Source organism: Tachysurus fulvidraco, chromosome 8, assembly GCF_022655615.1.
Source record: "Tachysurus fulvidraco isolate hzauxx_2018 chromosome 8, HZAU_PFXX_2.0, whole genome shotgun sequence".
Classification (NCBI taxonomy): Eukaryota; Metazoa; Chordata; class Actinopteri; order Siluriformes; family Bagridae; genus Tachysurus; species Tachysurus fulvidraco.
In genome coordinates this window covers 17,701,877-17,717,484 of record NC_062525.1, presented here as the reverse complement: position 1 = coordinate 17,717,484, position 15,608 = coordinate 17,701,877, and the positions used below count along the sequence as shown (strand labels likewise).

Below are 15,608 nucleotides of genomic sequence, written 5' to 3'. Positions count from 1 at the left end.
TCTAACTGGCTGACAAGCTGTCTGTTAGTGGCGAGGGGGAAAGAGATGCTACCGTGTTTATGTAACCGAACACTAAGTTTGCTGTTGTACATTTCGGGAGCTTAGTCACAGTGGCCTCTGTGTCTTCAGTTGTGCTCAAAAATAGGTGAATGAAGTCACACTGAGCTTGCTGGTTGCACGTGTAATAGGTACATTACAAATGTGCTTACTTTTGTAATGCTTACTCATTGTTGTTATTTGTTATACCTGCTTTCATGCAAAATAATTTAGGATCCAGATGGGGTTTACAAAGTTTTTCCAACTTTTATTTTGAATTAAATGATTTTACACCGGTTGATAAATACCACAGTTAATGTTTTTTTTTTATCATTTTTAAAGTTATTATTATATTTAAATTGATTATATTTATCTCTAGGGTTCCTGGTTCAATTCTCAGAGTAATCTCTCTGTGTATTTTCATGTTTTTTCCTGTGTCTATATAGGTTTTCTCCTTCTTACATTGTCCAGTGTACAGTGTATGAATGTGTCTGTATATGCATAGTGACCTTCAATGGACCGATGTCCCATCCAGGGTCTAGTATGTCTTAGAGGGAGCGATCCAATGCAACCCTGTCTAGGATAAAGTGGTTACAATTTGAATAAAAATGTTGAATTAGTTAACTTAATTTGATATATAATGTTTCTACTTTTCTGCATTTTAACATAAAACAAGGTAGGTGAACAAGCTGTAATAGATAAACAAAATAAATATGGCACGTGTTTAACTAATATGCCTCTTATTGAGTAGTTGGATTATGTTTATAAAATAAATATGTTTAGTGATTATAAGAGGTTTTGTAAAAAAAAAAATTTTACACTGGAAGTCTTCTGGCTGGATAACACTTGGAACTGCTGCTTCACACAACGTTAAACCTTGATAGCCTCAGCTCCTGCTGTCTTGTATCTATGCAATAAAGTTTGGGAAGCTGTTGAATAAATTACTTACTAATTAAAATGTCTTAAAATGGGAACCCTGAGCACTTAAACACTGTGAACATAAACTGTATACTCAATGCCACTGACATGAGTGAAGAGCATGCAAAATCATTAGCTTTAGTAATGAGGATTTTAGATTCCAATCCCCTTATTAAAATGGCAGCGCTGAAAATAATTTAGTGAACCAGAGATGTGGCTATAACTGTCCTTCTCCTTGTGAGTTCCACCCACTGAGTCTATTAAAAACGGAGAATCCTGTGACCCATATAACCTTATTGACCTGAACTTACTGTAATTTGGCTTTACACAGGATTGCTAAATATTCTATATTTCATAGGCACACATAGCTCATGCTTAAACTCATTGGGCAGCTTGTCAGCTATACCAGAATTTTCCTACTTTGTAGGTAGTCAATGACTAACTATAGATCAACAGCCTTTATACACAAATCATTATGGACTTCTTGAGTATTGGTTTAAGAATGGCATAATTCTGGTAGATCAGTTGTTTAATTCAAATGGTTTTCTTTTCACTTTTGGTGAGTTTTTGGCTATTTACAAAATCCCTGTAACACCAAAGGATTATGCTAAAGTTTTTGATGCCATATCTCCTAAAATTTGAACTTTATTTAAATATTCAACAATAATAAATACTCAACTTTGGTCCCTACCTAATATTGTTAATACCTATGAAGGCAGGATATGTTTGTCCTCCTGCAATAGATGTATAAGAACTTTATTTCAAAGAGATATTGTATCTTTGCCTTATGTTCATTCTTTCTGGAACCTGTTTACAGATGATATTGTTAGGAAGAAGGTTTGGCTACTTCCAAATCAGTATGTAATTACAAGTCTCATTTAAACTTATTCATATGATCTACCCAACAAAACATTTTCTTGTGAAATTTAAAAGCGATATAGACACAAATTTTACATTTTGTAATAACAGCTTAGAAACTGTGGTTCACTTATATTGGTACTGCTCATTTGTAAAAACCCTTTTGGAGAAATGTTTGTGGTTTTATTGTTAAGAATATTGATGTTAATTTTGCTTTATTTTGGAAAAATTTGCTTTTTGGTGTTTTGAAGAATCAAAGAGACTACCATACCACCAATAGTATTTACATAATAAATCTGATCCTTTTGTTAGCAAAATTTCACATTCACAAATGTAAATTTTCTGAAAAAAAACAACACCACCCAAAACCTGTTTCATATCATTTAAAAAAGAACTGGAAATTTATGTCGATTCTATAAGACTATCTATAAAGCAAAAGGCACTGAAAACTTATTGTCTAGTTTGTTAATTGATGTCTTGTTAATTCAATTAAAAAAAAATCATTATGGACTTATCTTATTCAATGTACAATGTGTTAGACATCCTCTAGCCTGTCATCAGTGTCAGTTTCTGACCACAGGATGGCTTCTGGCTGGAATTTTAGATGATGGGCTGTTCTCAAGTTGCATTAAGATGTTTAAAAAGAATCAGTCTGCCTGTATCAGCACCACGAACACTGTACATTAGTTTCAGAGATTCTTATTGTGATCCAGTAGCTGAGTGGCTATAAAGTGCACCTAAGTGGCTGAAGACTCTTTTAAAAGGATCAGGGATGTGTAAGAATGATGTACAAAAGAAAGTTGCTAGTGAGTGTCAAAATCTAAATATATATATATATATAGAAAAATAAGGTTTTATTTAAAATAATTTTTTTTACTAGAGTGAAAATACAGCTGTAACAAGAAACCTGATTTTAGTTTGTCTTGATTCCTGTACCTTGCTGTGCTGTTTAACATGTCCCTGTGTCTTTAAATGACAGCACAAAACTTCACTGTACTCCACTGTACTTTAGAAACATTCCCCATCTGCTCTTCTTTCACTTTCTATCTCCGTGTAAAGGCTACGAAACGTAAGTGGTCATGGTTTCACTAACTATCAGTCAATCCAAAGAAACTAGCTAGCATTATATCTAAGTTAAACAGGTTATATAGCTCATAAGCTAACCTTAGCTACTGTATAATGCGAGCTAGTTTCTTTATATCGGTATTAGTAGTAGGCTATGAAAGCTGACAATCATTAGCTAATATTACATTTATTGCTGTCTTGGTTTAGCTTGTTAGACGATGGTTAACCATAAAGTTCTGTTTTTTTTTTTAGCTGTGGTGAGCTAGTTCCTTATCTGTACTGCAAAATAAAGGTTATGAGTAAGTTATATCCAAGTGAAAGTTTATAACATTGGAGTAAAAGACAAGAAGAATAAAGTTAACCGACTTGAATGACTTTGGTTGGATTGTTTTGAATCAGACATTTATTAAGTGTTATCATCTGCTTCTGTTGGAAAATTCATACATGATCTGAAAGACTTTAGCAGGGCAGCGTTTACTCTACTGTACTGTTTTACCTTGTAAAAAAAAACCTTTGAACATGATCATAATCACTGGAAATGTTTGCTGCAGTAGAGATATACTGTAATGGACGAGGAAACTTTGCGAGACTCTGAGGAGGAGATCTGGGCTTGTGGGGACGAAACAGATGCAAAGCCTGACCGTAAAGCAAGATTTCTGCTTTTTGGAGGGTGAGTCAATACTGTCGTAAAAGTGTGGTGTTTTTATTACTCTGTTTTTATTTAGATTTTTTTTTTGAGAGTAAGAACAAAACTTAAAACATAAAAAACGGAAATAAAAAAAAATGGATAAGATCATGAGTCAGGTTACATGAATTTCGGCTCATTCACAGAGTCGGATCATTTGTCTCAGCGCAGTCAATTCTTTCGACACGCAAATGACTCATTTCCTTTTTTTCTAAACCGCAGAGTGTGTGGGGTTTTTTTTTGTTTGTTATTATAACCGATGACGTTTTAATTTTTACAAAACAACATAAACGTGATTATGTTTTTATGAAACAAATTTGATTATTTGTTTAAACAGAAAATAATAAATTCCCGTATTTACATAATGTGTGTGCATTTGGAGTTTACAGTCTTGTCTGTGTCAAAAATAAATGAATAAATAAATAAATAAAAGTACAAAAATAACACATCTCTCATAAAACCCTTTCTCTCTTTAGCCTGTTCAAAAGGTCGACTCTTTCCTGAACACAGTGTTATACATGATATACATGTTAAGGAGTATTTTGTCCACTAGGTGGCATAACAGTCATACTGATTAAACTGATCACTTACAACCTTCTCAATAAAGTTGCCCAATTTGTTACTTAGATGTTAATTGCAAGCTACAGAACATTTAGATATTTGTGTGATCAACATCTTTATGTGTATTTTTTATAATGATATTAGCAGTGAATGAAGGATGGTGGGTATATAATATACTCTATATTGCATTTGCAGCTTTATATTTGTGACACACGATTCATTGGATATTTTTTTGTGCTTCAAGCTCCTTATACGACAATTTCTGTATTTTATGTAGAAATAATAGCTCTGTACATACAGTAGAGTAGATGATCTGGTCTGTAGACCCATAGCTGCATTGTGTGCCAGTCAGCTGAAGGTCAGTGGTGCCCTGCATGACCTCAGCAGCATAGCTGAATGGGCCTGTAGAAAGCTCTGGGGGGTGGTGTGGCTGCTGACTCAGGTAAGTGTGCACCTTTCCTGGCCAGCACGGTCACTACTCAACTCGTTATTGAGTACAGAGCATGCCAGGATCCTAGCATCCACTACGTGCTGAGGAAAAAAATTAAACAGAAGAGGTCACTTTTGAGGCGGGTTCAATGCAGAGTACCTCAGTGCGAAATGATGAACTCAGGTAAGTTTGCTCTTATGCCGGCTGAAAATCAGCTTATCGTGTCTGTGTGTGAGGGAATCACATGGCATATCAGTTGAGCGACTCTACGGGGTGTGTTGGGGGACCGTGTTTGTTGTGGTTGGCTGATTGGCTGACTAGGCTCTTCTAGCAAACTTGCTTATATTGTGTGTGCAGGGGCTAACGAGGCCTGCCAGATGGATGTTTGGAAATCTGTTAGTGGTGTGTAAAATACTCAGATTGAATATAGATTTAACATTATGCTCGCTTAGTATTTGACGGGTTTTAATAGTTATAGCTATATGTTTTCTGTTGGTGTTAATCCTTTTAGTGCCCTTTTAGTGCTCTTTTTTATTTGTTATATAATCTTATGTGATGGATGTGGCTTTTTTAGGCTGAGTTAATTTCCCATTTTAACATTGAAAGAGAACTTATTAGCATATTCTTTAGTATTTAGTGTATTTGTGTAGTATGATCACAGTTAAACTGATAAATGTTTGCCATTGCAGTAAATTTAAATTTTCTGTTGTTTCCATATTCATAGCAAGAAGAACAAGGATGAAAAGGTGTCGGAAAAGGAATCGTCCTCTGAGCACCGCTACCGCATCGTTTCTCCAATGTGCCAATATATAATGAACCACAAGCGAGTAGGAAAATGTGTCATCATCAACAATAAGAACTTTAATGATGATACAGGTAGATCTTCTTCAAATCTATTACAAAGTTTTATAAAGTGGCAACATTTTTATTCAATATTGTTATAAATAAAAACCTTATAATAATAAAATGAATAGTGGTATGAATATGTTAAGTACAGCTATGCACAAAAAACCTAATAGAGATTTCATTGTGTGGGTTTAAGGGATGAATGTACGTAATGGCACAGATAGAGATGCAGGAGAACTGTTCAAATGCTTTAAAAACCTTGGTTTTGAAGTTTGCATCTACAATGACCAGTCCTGTGAAAAAATGACGAAGATACTGAAAAAAGGTGAGTTATTCAAACAGTTAAAAGACTTGTTCTGTTGAAACATATTTTCATTCTTTAGGGTATAAAACAAATCATGGTTCATTGTGTTATATAAGGTTGTCCTTTTGTGGGTCATAGTACAAAGTACAAATCTCTAACCTACACTGTGAAAAGCAGATTATCATTATTGCTGTTTTGTTTGTTATCTAGAACCACTAAAGTGTATGTGTGTGTGTATATGTGTGTGTGTGTGTGTGCGTGTCAGTGTCGGAAGAGGATCACACCGACAGTTCCTGCTTTGCCTGCATTTTGCTAAGCCATGGAGAAGAGGGCATGATATATGGAACGGACGGGGCCATGCCCATCAAAGACATTACCTTCCTCTTCAGAGGAGACATGTGCAAGAGTCTTGTGGGCAAACCCAAGCTTTTCTTCATCCAGGTAAAAGAAAATGGAAAAGTACCTACATAAAATGATATATGTATATACACAGTTTTTGTTCATTCAGCATGGTCACTTACCTTGCTAACTCTTTCTTGTCTGCTTGTGGAGGGTATTAATGAATTATTCTCACAGGCCTGTCGAGGTTCAGAGTTTGATGATGGTATACAGACTGACTCAGGAACACCTCATGATGTTCTAGAAACAGATGCGAGCCCCAGACACAAAATCCCAGTGGAGGCAGACTTCTTGTTTGCATACTCCACTGTTCCAGGTAACATATGATCTTAATTGCAGGGGTGTTGTTCACCACTAAATTTCTTATACCAGACAAATGCAGAAAAGTGAGGGTACTCTTTGTGTTTTATTTATAAATCAAGGATTTCTATTGTAGGATAATATGCAGTGTTGGGGCTGTGGATGCTTATTTTCCAATAACAGACTTTCTTTTTAGACCACAGTCATTCAACAGTCAAGCTATTTCATATATTTTAATCCACCTGTAGTTACATTTAATCTTGTGGAATGTCTTTAAGCCTATTTATTTCCTGTTATCACTTACAGCTATAAATAATTGTTCACTAGTCTCTTCTTTTTCTCCATTTTGTTAGACAAAAAGTTTGTCAGGTTGTCAGGTTTAGTGGCAAACCCCAAAGTGTAAAGTCTTGAAGTCTTTCCCATGACACAAATCTCTCTTTAACACTGATAGAAACCTTCACCGTATCAACTATCATCTGTTTTTCTTTATCAATTATGAAAGCAGTTTGTAACGTTCCAGAGCGTTCAACCTTAATCTCTGTCATCAGAGCTACCGTTCACTCCCCAAACGCAGGAATCCAGTACGAAGACTTTTGTAATAAACTAAACATGAAACGGTACATAAATCATGGAAATCAAAACACGGACAAGACGATAACATAGACAAAAATACATTAAGGTTACATAATGACAATCATGAACATAATAACAGTAGCGATAATAACAATGATCTTACAAAACACAGACCAAGATATATAGGATATTTAATCGAGGTTAACCAGGAACAGGTGCGATGGCAGGAAACAAGACAGGTGAGGGGGAAGTAACGTCCACAAACACATCAAAGTATGTGATGAGGAAACACCTGCCAGACTGCCCTCAGGATGTCTGGCAGGGAGCCATCCAACTCCTGACATAGTTAATAGTGTTTCCCTGTACTGTATGTGCATCAGATGCTGCCTGATGTTAATTACTGTATGTAAATTGTTCTGCGATTTCTGGAGCACGCTCCCAAGAATTTCACTCACCAAGGCACATGTGCTGTGGTGATGGGACAATAAAAGTGACTTGACTTGATACAGTGGAACATTTCTCGTTCAGGTTACTACTCATGGAGGAACCCGGGCCGGGGCTCTTGGTTCGTCCAAGCTCTTTGTAATGTCCTCAATGAGTCTGGCAAGCAACTGGAAATCTTGCAGATCCTCACACGTGTCAACTACATGGTGGCAAACAACTTTGAGTCCTGGTCTGAAGATTCAAGCTTCAGTGAGAAGAAGCAGATTCCCTGTGTTGTCTCTATGCTGACCAAAGAGCTTTATTTTAACTGATAACTACACTACCACAGAGTTACTTATAGGTCTTTGATTTCTATTTTTTTTTTTTTTTGACTTACATGTTTTTTATTCCGTTTTCTTTTCTTTTTTTTTTTCAAGTATGTTTGGTAGCACACATTTTCACATCACAGTCAAAGCTAGGCTGATTTACTGACAGGATGTGACCACGTGGTCTCAATATTCAGGGATGATCCAGACACAGCAACAGTTAGTGCTTGTGTGGGATAGCTGTTTCTTTCTGACTTTATTCTGGACGCTTAATAGATTCTTCAGAAGAGTGGATCTTTAGTAGTATGTTACTGTTCATTATTTATCTCTTATTTTTTGAACATTAATATTGCTGTTCTTTGTCCACAGCGGTGTGAAATATTCATGTTAGGTTTTATGACATTTTAGCAGGGGAACTGTAACCTATATGAGCGTTTTCTATTTCTTCTTTTATCATTTATTCTTTGATTAAATGGTTATGTGATTTTTTTTGGAGACAGTGTGGACTATAATTAATAGTAATAAATAATAGTATTAAAACTATAAACATAAAGCACACAAGAGACTTGGGGTGGGTTCAATATCATCAATGGGTTTGGAGTGACTTTATAGCATTTAAGTAACAATAAAACTATTATTTTTGTATCTTCCTGTTTCTATTTGTAAATGACAACAAATGTGCATGGATCTGAACACCTACACACAGCTGTCTATAAAAACAGCACTTATTGTATGAAAGTTGTGCTTTTGATTTTCATTTAATGTTCCATCAGTTTATTATTTAAGGAGGCAGCTACTGTATAAATAGTAGGATGTTATAATGAACTGTCCACTGCATATCAAGATTTTCTATTATATTATACAAGAGCATAAAGTGTATTTTCTCCACTTTTTTTGAAATAAAGGATGTCTGAAAGAAACATTTTAAAAGCTTGATTGATTTTATATTTTATATTGTCTTCAGTACATACAGTATATGAAATGTTCCATTTTACAGCATCTAAAATAATATATTCAAGCATTCTGCTGTACTAAGTCATAAATACTGCTTTGTGTGTCATCTAATTATTTTTGTCTATATTTTTACATCATTCAATCTCACTGAACGTCTCCATCTGAACGTCCTCTGCAAGGCTTGTCGTCTCAACACAGTGGAACAGAAGCTCTTCAGACGTGACCCTTTTTTGTCTACATTGGCAAGGAAGGTTTCCATCAGATTCACACCAGTCAGCTCTTGGAAATGTGAAGAGAAAGGGCCATTCCTGGCAAAGTTTCTGGATGCTTGCCCCTTTGATGATGTCTTTATGCTGGGGGTAATAGGTGCACTTGACTAGTTATTTCACAACATCTGTACTGTAGTTCTTCTTAAACATCTTCATATCTTTTTTTTTTTCTTCAAGCTGACTCTCCACAGTCTCTGAGAGTGGCAGATGCTTTGGCTCCCAGCTAATACATCCATAGGTGTCTTGAACACTTGCATTTTGTTCGGTAGGTTTTTCGTCTGTGTCGTCATCATCTGATGCTGCTTTGCGCTTTATAACCTATGGTGTGTCAGGTCGCTTGACATTTTCAACTCTTGCCTGAAGTTGCTTCACCAGAGAATGATATCCTGGTCCAATAACGTCACCATCAATCACATCTTGCAGAGACTTTCACTGTAAAAAATTTCCTGTAAAATAACAGTGAATAGCTGGCAGCAGAGATGCCAGCAGTATGCCGTTATTTTTATGGTATTTATATGTAAAATTACTTTATGGTAGTAGTCTGTAAAAAACTGTATATTTCTGTAGTCACACTGTTAAATTATTTCACAGTCGAATACAGTAAAAAAATAAATGCAGCATATTTCTGTGATTCATTTGGAAACTAAAATAATATTGTTTTTGGTTGTTACTTTAACTTTATGCTGCATTTTATTTACTGTATTAGAAATAACAAATTTAGCAGTTTCCTAAAATATCAGTCTTGATTAATATTTAAAATATTAGTCTCCCAATGAACTTCAATATACCCATGGCTTAAGACAATTGCTTAAGATATGCGTTATTGTGAATATTATGCAAAATAAGCAATGAACACTTTAAAATCAAATACCTTTATTTTAAAGAGCAATTTCAATGTCAACATGAAAAAAAAGAAAGGAAAAAAAAAGAAAATAAACCCTGTTGGACGATTTATCTTATCCACAGTAATTTAAGCTTTACCTTGAATAACACAATAGGTATAAGAAAAGGACCAAGGCACCAAATACACATTAGCAATATTTGGAAAACTACACTATTAAGACTATTTAAGGAACATTTAAGACCTTTTTTATAACGAGTAAGCGTAATGAGGAGGCATACGGCTGGGGATCCAATTGCAGCGCTTTATTGAGGAGAAACACAGGCGAAGTCAGACAGGCAATGATCAGGACGGGCTAAACACTGATATCAGAGAATAGGCACAAATCGGAAATCAAGAACAGGCAAAAGGTCGGGGCAGGCAGCAAACAAACAGAAAAGTCAGAATCAGGAAACAGAGTCGCAACGGGAAATCAGAACACAGGAAAACGCTCAGAAAGACAAGTCGATACCTTGCACTGGTATGAAGTTCGAGTGTGGTTAAATAGAGAGCGGTGATGAGGAACAGGTGGCGGTGTAATCAGAGTGAAGGATGGCTGATGGGAAGTGCCTTCAGGAAACGCGCTAATACTCCGGGGACGAGTCTCTATGGTGACGCTCGAACGGCAGTTCGTTGCTCGTGACAGAGCCCCCCCTGCGAGCGGCTCCTGGTGCGAGGATGTTTGCGGCACCATAGTCGACCCCGTGGATGGGGAGCTGGTTTGTCGGGGTGCCGTTGGAGGTAGTCGGCGGTGAGCAAAAGATCCAGGATGTCCCCCGCTTTCACCCACGAGCGTTCTTCCGGGCCGAATCCCTCCCAGTCAACCAGATACTCCAAGCGGCCCCCTCGGCGTCTGGAGTCGAGTAGTTCGAAACTTGATATATTTCCTTGCCATCGACTAGGAGTAGCAGTGTTGTGGGCGGAGCAGTGGCGGTGTCAGGATCCTCTCTCGGCCCACGTCTCCTCGCTCTGGCGAAACCAATCATCGATGGCCGGTAGATCAGTGGGTGTGTCGGACCACGGGAATAAGGGGGGCTGATAGCCTAGGATGCACCGAAAGGGTGTCAGGCCGGTGGCGGGTTTAATCAGAGAGTTCTGGGCATATTCAGCCCACATCAGATACCTGCTCCACTCGTTTTGATTATTTTGACTGTTCAGAGTTCGGAGAAAGCGGTTGATTTCTTGATTGTGGCGTTCAGTCTGGCCGTTGGACTGTGGGTGGTACCGCAAAGTGAGGCAGAAGTTTATATTTAACCACCTGAAGAAGGCCATCCAGACCCGCAAGGTGAACTGAGGACCCCTGTCTGAGATGATGTCCTCGGGCAGACCATAATAGGGGAAAACGTGGTTACAGAGCAATTCCGCTGTCTCGAATGCGGTAGGAAGCTTGGTTAGCGGGATCAGTCGGCAGGCTTTCAAGAACGGTCAATGACGGTCAGAATGGTTGTGTGGTTGTTGGATCGAGGCAGATCTGTGATAAAATCTAGTGCGATGTGTGACCAGGGTAGTTGTGGTACTGGTAGTGGCAGCAACAGGCCCATTGGGCATTGATGTGAGGCTTTGGAGGTGTGACATTCCATGCAGCCTCGAACGTACTCGCGTGTGTCCGCGGCCAGTGATGGCCACCAGAACTCATTCTGGACCGATGGGTTGTAGCCGCGATGCTGGGGTGACTGGAGGCCGGGCTCGTGTGTAGCAGTTCAAGGAGCGAAGTGCGCAGGTGCGCCGGCACGTACGTCTTGACGATCGGGCATTCAACCAGTGGCTGCGTTTGCACGTTGGCTTGGGCGATCTCTGTCAAGATGTCCCACTGAATGGGTGCGACGATCCGAGTCTCGGGGATGATGTGCTCGGTTGGCGTGTGTTGGTCCGACTCCCGGTGCAGCCGTGACAGGGCGTCGACCTTGGTGTTCTTGCTCCCTGGTCTGTAGGTTACTGTGAACTGGAACCGAGTGAAAAACATGGCCCACCGGGCCTGGCGTGGGTTCATGCATTTAGCAGCGCGCAGGTACTCCAGGTTTCTGTGGTCAGTGAGAACAGTGAATGGGTGCTGTGCGCCTTCTAACCAGTGCTGCCACTCCTCGAATGCTCCTTTCATGGCCAGCAGCTTGCGGTCTCCCATGTCGTAATTCCATTCTGCTGTAGACAATTTGCGGGAGAAATGGGAACATTTTATTGGCGGATCCCTGGCGCTGGGACAGTATAGCTCCGATTCCCGTGTTGGAGGAGTCTATAAACGGCCAGATAGGGTCAGGGAGGTGGAGAATCGGTGCCGAGGTGAAGCTTTCCTTTAGTGGTTTGAACGCTGAATGTGCCTCCGGTGACCAGGTAAGGTGGGTTGGTGCCTTTCTTGTCATCAAGGTGAGGAGCGCTGTGATCGTGCTGAAGCCACGAATAAAGTGACGGTAGAAGTTTGCGAACCCTAAAAAGCATTGTAGCTCTTTGATGGTCCGTGGTTTGGGCCATTGTAACACCATCTGCACTTTAGTGTCATCTATGGCGACCCCCTCTGCCGAAATAACATACCCCAGAAAGGCCGTCGCGGTCTGATGAAACTCGCATTTCCCCTGACTTGGCGTATAACTGATGCTGGATGAGGTGTTGTAACACCGCCCTCACGTGTTGGATATGTTCTTCCTTGCTTTCAAAATAGACAATGATGTAGTCGATATAAACGATTACCCAGCGGTCTAGCATGTCCCGGAACACATCATTAAAGAACGACTGGAAGACCACTGGACTGTTCAATAGGCCGAACGGCGTAACCAAATATTCGTAGTGGCCTGATTGGGTCGAGAAGGCGGTCTTCCACTCGTCCCACTGTCTGATGCGGATAAGATTATAGGCGCAGCGAAAGTTGAGTTTCGTGAGGAGGAGTTGTTCCAGGGCTGACGGCACGAGTGGAAGGGGCTTCCGAAACTTCACGGTTATGTCGTTGAGGGCTCGATAGTTGATGCAGGGTCGGAGCCCCCGTCTTTTTTCTTGACGAAGAAGAACCCTGACGATGCTTCTATCGCCTCCACTGCTAAAGGGGACACACAAGGGATTACCGGAACGTTATGAGTTTGAACGAATTTCCAGGACATAAAATTTCCAGCTGCGCCCGAGTCCATAAGTGCATAGAGTTCCACACTCTCTCCTCGAATCTTGAGCCGCCTTGAGCCGCTCATAATATGAGCGCAGCTCTGTGATTGTGGGATGACGAAACTTTGACTCACCGGGTTATTTCGCCCTCGCGGTGGTCTGGTCGGGCAGGTTGGCAGTCGGTGTCCAGGTTCTCCGCAGTACAGGCAGAGACGGAGGCAGATGCAGCGCTCTCGCTCCTCGGGCGTGAGGTGCGTGTAGTCAATCAGCATTGGCTCGGGGTATTTGGCGCATGCAGGACGGGTGGCAGCATGTGTGGGGGAACGTCAGGAGCGCAGCAGGTTATACAGCTGGATGGAGAGATCCAGAAACTCGGACTGGCTGACAAGCTCGGCTTGAAGGTCCGGGTTTAAGCCCTTGCGGTAGAGCAGTAGCAGGGGGCGTTCCTCCCAGCCTGCTTCTGCGGTGAGAGTGCGAAATGCCAGTGCGATCGCCCTGCAAGACGGCCAGCAAGCACTCCTCCGCGCTCTCCCTGGAGGCGGAGTGGTCAAAGACCGTGCGGAACTGCACGAGGAAGGCTTCGGACGTGGGGAAGGCGTTCTCTCTGGTCAGTCTTAATGCAAATTTACAACCAGCAAGTCGGTCGGACTTAAAGCAAAAAAAAAAAAAAAAATTGAGTCGGTCCTAAATTGACATGGTCGGTCGGGTTACGGCAAACAAGAATTTTTTTAAGGATGGCCTGAGAGATTTGCTTATTATGTCCATGTGCTAAATACTTTGAAGAATATACTGGAATCTAGTTTCTAGTCTCATATCAGTGGATCCTAGCGTTTCAGGATCAGAGGTTCTCAGTGACTGTTGTGATGGAGACGTGTTTGTGTCAAGCACATTTTTTAAAGAAAATCCAAATTGCCTCAAGCTGGTTCTATACCAGGATGCATTTGAAGTAGTGAACCCACTTGGTTCTGCAAAAAGAAGCACAAGGTTTTGGCTGTGTACTACTCCCTACTCAACATTCCTCCCCATGCCCGGTCGAATGCTGATCATATGCAGCTAATTTTAATGTGTATGGAGAAGGATTTTAAGGAATTTGGCCATTTTTTCAGAACTACTGAACTATTTGAAAGTACTAGAGGAGAATGGCAGACAAAACTGTTGGGAGCTCTCTACTGCATTGCTGGAGACACCCTGGGCTCTCATTGTATTGGGGGTTTTACAGAAAATTTCAATTCATCAGTGTATTTATGTAGATATTGTCTGTTCACTCAATCTGAAATTCATGGTGCTAATCCAGCAGTCTGTGGACCTCCGAGGACTCCAGAAACCTATAGATCTGCCACAGAACACCTGGAAAGAGAAGACGTTCCAGAAGTACAGGGGATAAAGTTCAGGTCTGAGTTTAATTCTTTACAAAACTTTGATGTTTGCACACCTGGCATGCCCCCATGTCTTGGTCATACGATCTTGCTCTTTACCTCAAATATTTCATCTGCATAAATAAATGGTTCACTTACACACTTCTGAACAGGTGCATCAAGCAATTTAAATACAAAGGAACAGATGCTTTATCAAAGCCTTGTGAGGTCAGTCCAAACACATTGAAACTTAGTGGACAAGCTGTTCAAAATTGGAACTTCTTGAGTCTTTTACCTCTCATAATTGGAGACAAAGTGCAGAACCCTCAAGATGATGTTTGGCAGTTAACGTTGCAGCTCAAGGACATTTATAAATCAAGGATTTAAAATACAGAAATAATTTGCCATTAACTCTTGGAGGGACTTCGGGAACCATCATTTGGATAGGAGATTTTCCAGAAGAGGACGCACAATTTAGATGACGTGCTGCATATCATTGAGTGTTCTTCATTTACATCCATCAGGTCTTGTGTCTACAAATTAAACGGTAATTTAAATCTTATTAATATTGCGAAGAATGCTTGATATCAAACTGATAGGAGCTTGACTTGCTAGAGATTTGAACATGTCATTTACCAGTGAGGCTTAGATTTGAATAGCCAAAACAATATTACTTTTGGGTGGTATTTTGTTTAATTTTGGTAACGTTAGCCGAACTTCTGCATCCGAGGAACAACACGTTAACCGGCAGCAGGAAAATAGCATTAGGATACTGGAATAATTAGCCTACATCTTGCCCGGTGATTATTTCAGCCAAACCATAGGATTATTTGAACATCGGCTAACCAAGATGGTTTTGGTGAGTTTTATTTACTTTGTGTTGATTTTTAATGAAAAGTGTTTTACAGTTAACAAGAAAATTAGCTAAATTTAAAATAGCTAATTGTAGTTTGGTTAAAGACAGTTGAATCGTCAAGGCTTTTCATTTTTCTGTTTAAATGCCAAATTGTTGTGAAAATATTGTCTCTATAGACTCTTTGTGAATACATTTTGTTTATTTATCTGTCACTGCACATCTCACACAGCCAACTTCTCGACTGTTTTAGAGCGTATAGCCTTGTCAAACCGTTTTGCATCATTTGTGGCTTTTCTTTCACAATCTTAACACTGCAACTCGGTTAAGGTTAAACATTTCTGCGTGAAGACTGATACGGTGTCACTAAAAATCAGCCAGCAGCCGTACTAATGCATGTTTGTTGATGAAAATTTTCAATCTACAAGAAATTTACGATTGGGCAATAACAAAATGTTCCCCTGTCAGATCTGTTGTCATAACTGTGCC

At 39.8% G+C, this 15,608-nt stretch overlaps 1 protein-coding gene and 1 long non-coding RNA gene across 5 annotated transcripts; one reads left to right on the top strand and one right to left on the bottom strand.

Annotated features, from left to right (window-relative positions):
• Positions 1-2,769: 2,769 nt before the first annotated feature.
• LOC113638889 (caspase 7, apoptosis-related cysteine peptidase) lies at positions 2,770-8,644 on the top strand. 4 transcript variants are annotated; one of them, XM_047817327.1, is made up of 7 exons: positions 2,770-2,881; positions 3,429-3,547; positions 5,275-5,429; positions 5,596-5,724; positions 5,969-6,144; positions 6,280-6,418; positions 7,504-8,644. In XM_047817327.1, exons 2-7 carry the CDS (start codon positions 3,444-3,446, stop codon positions 7,728-7,730), a joined length of 930 nt encoding a protein of 309 aa, XP_047673283.1. In that variant the 5' UTR covers positions 2,770-2,881; positions 3,429-3,443; the 3' UTR covers positions 7,731-8,644. The 4 variants fall into 4 exon arrangements, with proteins under 4 accessions (XP_047673283.1, XP_026996157.1, XP_047673285.1 ...); XM_027140356.2 differs by having other exon boundaries at positions 2,772-2,881; positions 5,278-5,429; XM_047817329.1 differs by lacking the exon at positions 2,770-2,881 and adding an exon at positions 3,158-3,176 and having other exon boundaries at positions 5,278-5,429.
• Positions 8,645-8,646: 2 nt separating this feature from the next.
• On the bottom strand, positions 8,647-14,481 carry LOC125145329. Its single transcript, XR_007143697.1, has 2 exons — positions 10,300-14,481; positions 8,647-9,414 (listed from the first exon to the last, which is right to left on the bottom strand). It is a non-coding gene; the product is annotated as an uncharacterized LOC125145329 (long non-coding RNA).
• Between the last annotated feature and the right edge of the window lie 1,127 nt (positions 14,482-15,608).

What these genes read in the sequence shown, in the direction of transcription:
- LOC113638889 (XM_047817327.1), top strand. Translation starts at nt 3,444, where the DNA reads ATGGACGAGGAAACTTTGCGAGACTCTGAGGAGGAGATCTGGGCTTGT. An exon ending in AGATTTCTGCTTTTTGGAGG is followed by an intron (nt 3,548 to 5,274) that starts GTGAGTCAATAC and finishes TTTCCATATTCA; the next exon opens with TAGCAAGAAGAACAAGGATG. An exon ending in GACGAAGATACTGAAAAAAG is followed by an intron (nt 5,725 to 5,968) that starts GTGAGTTATTCA and finishes TGTGCGTGTCAG; the next exon opens with TGTCGGAAGAGGATCACACC.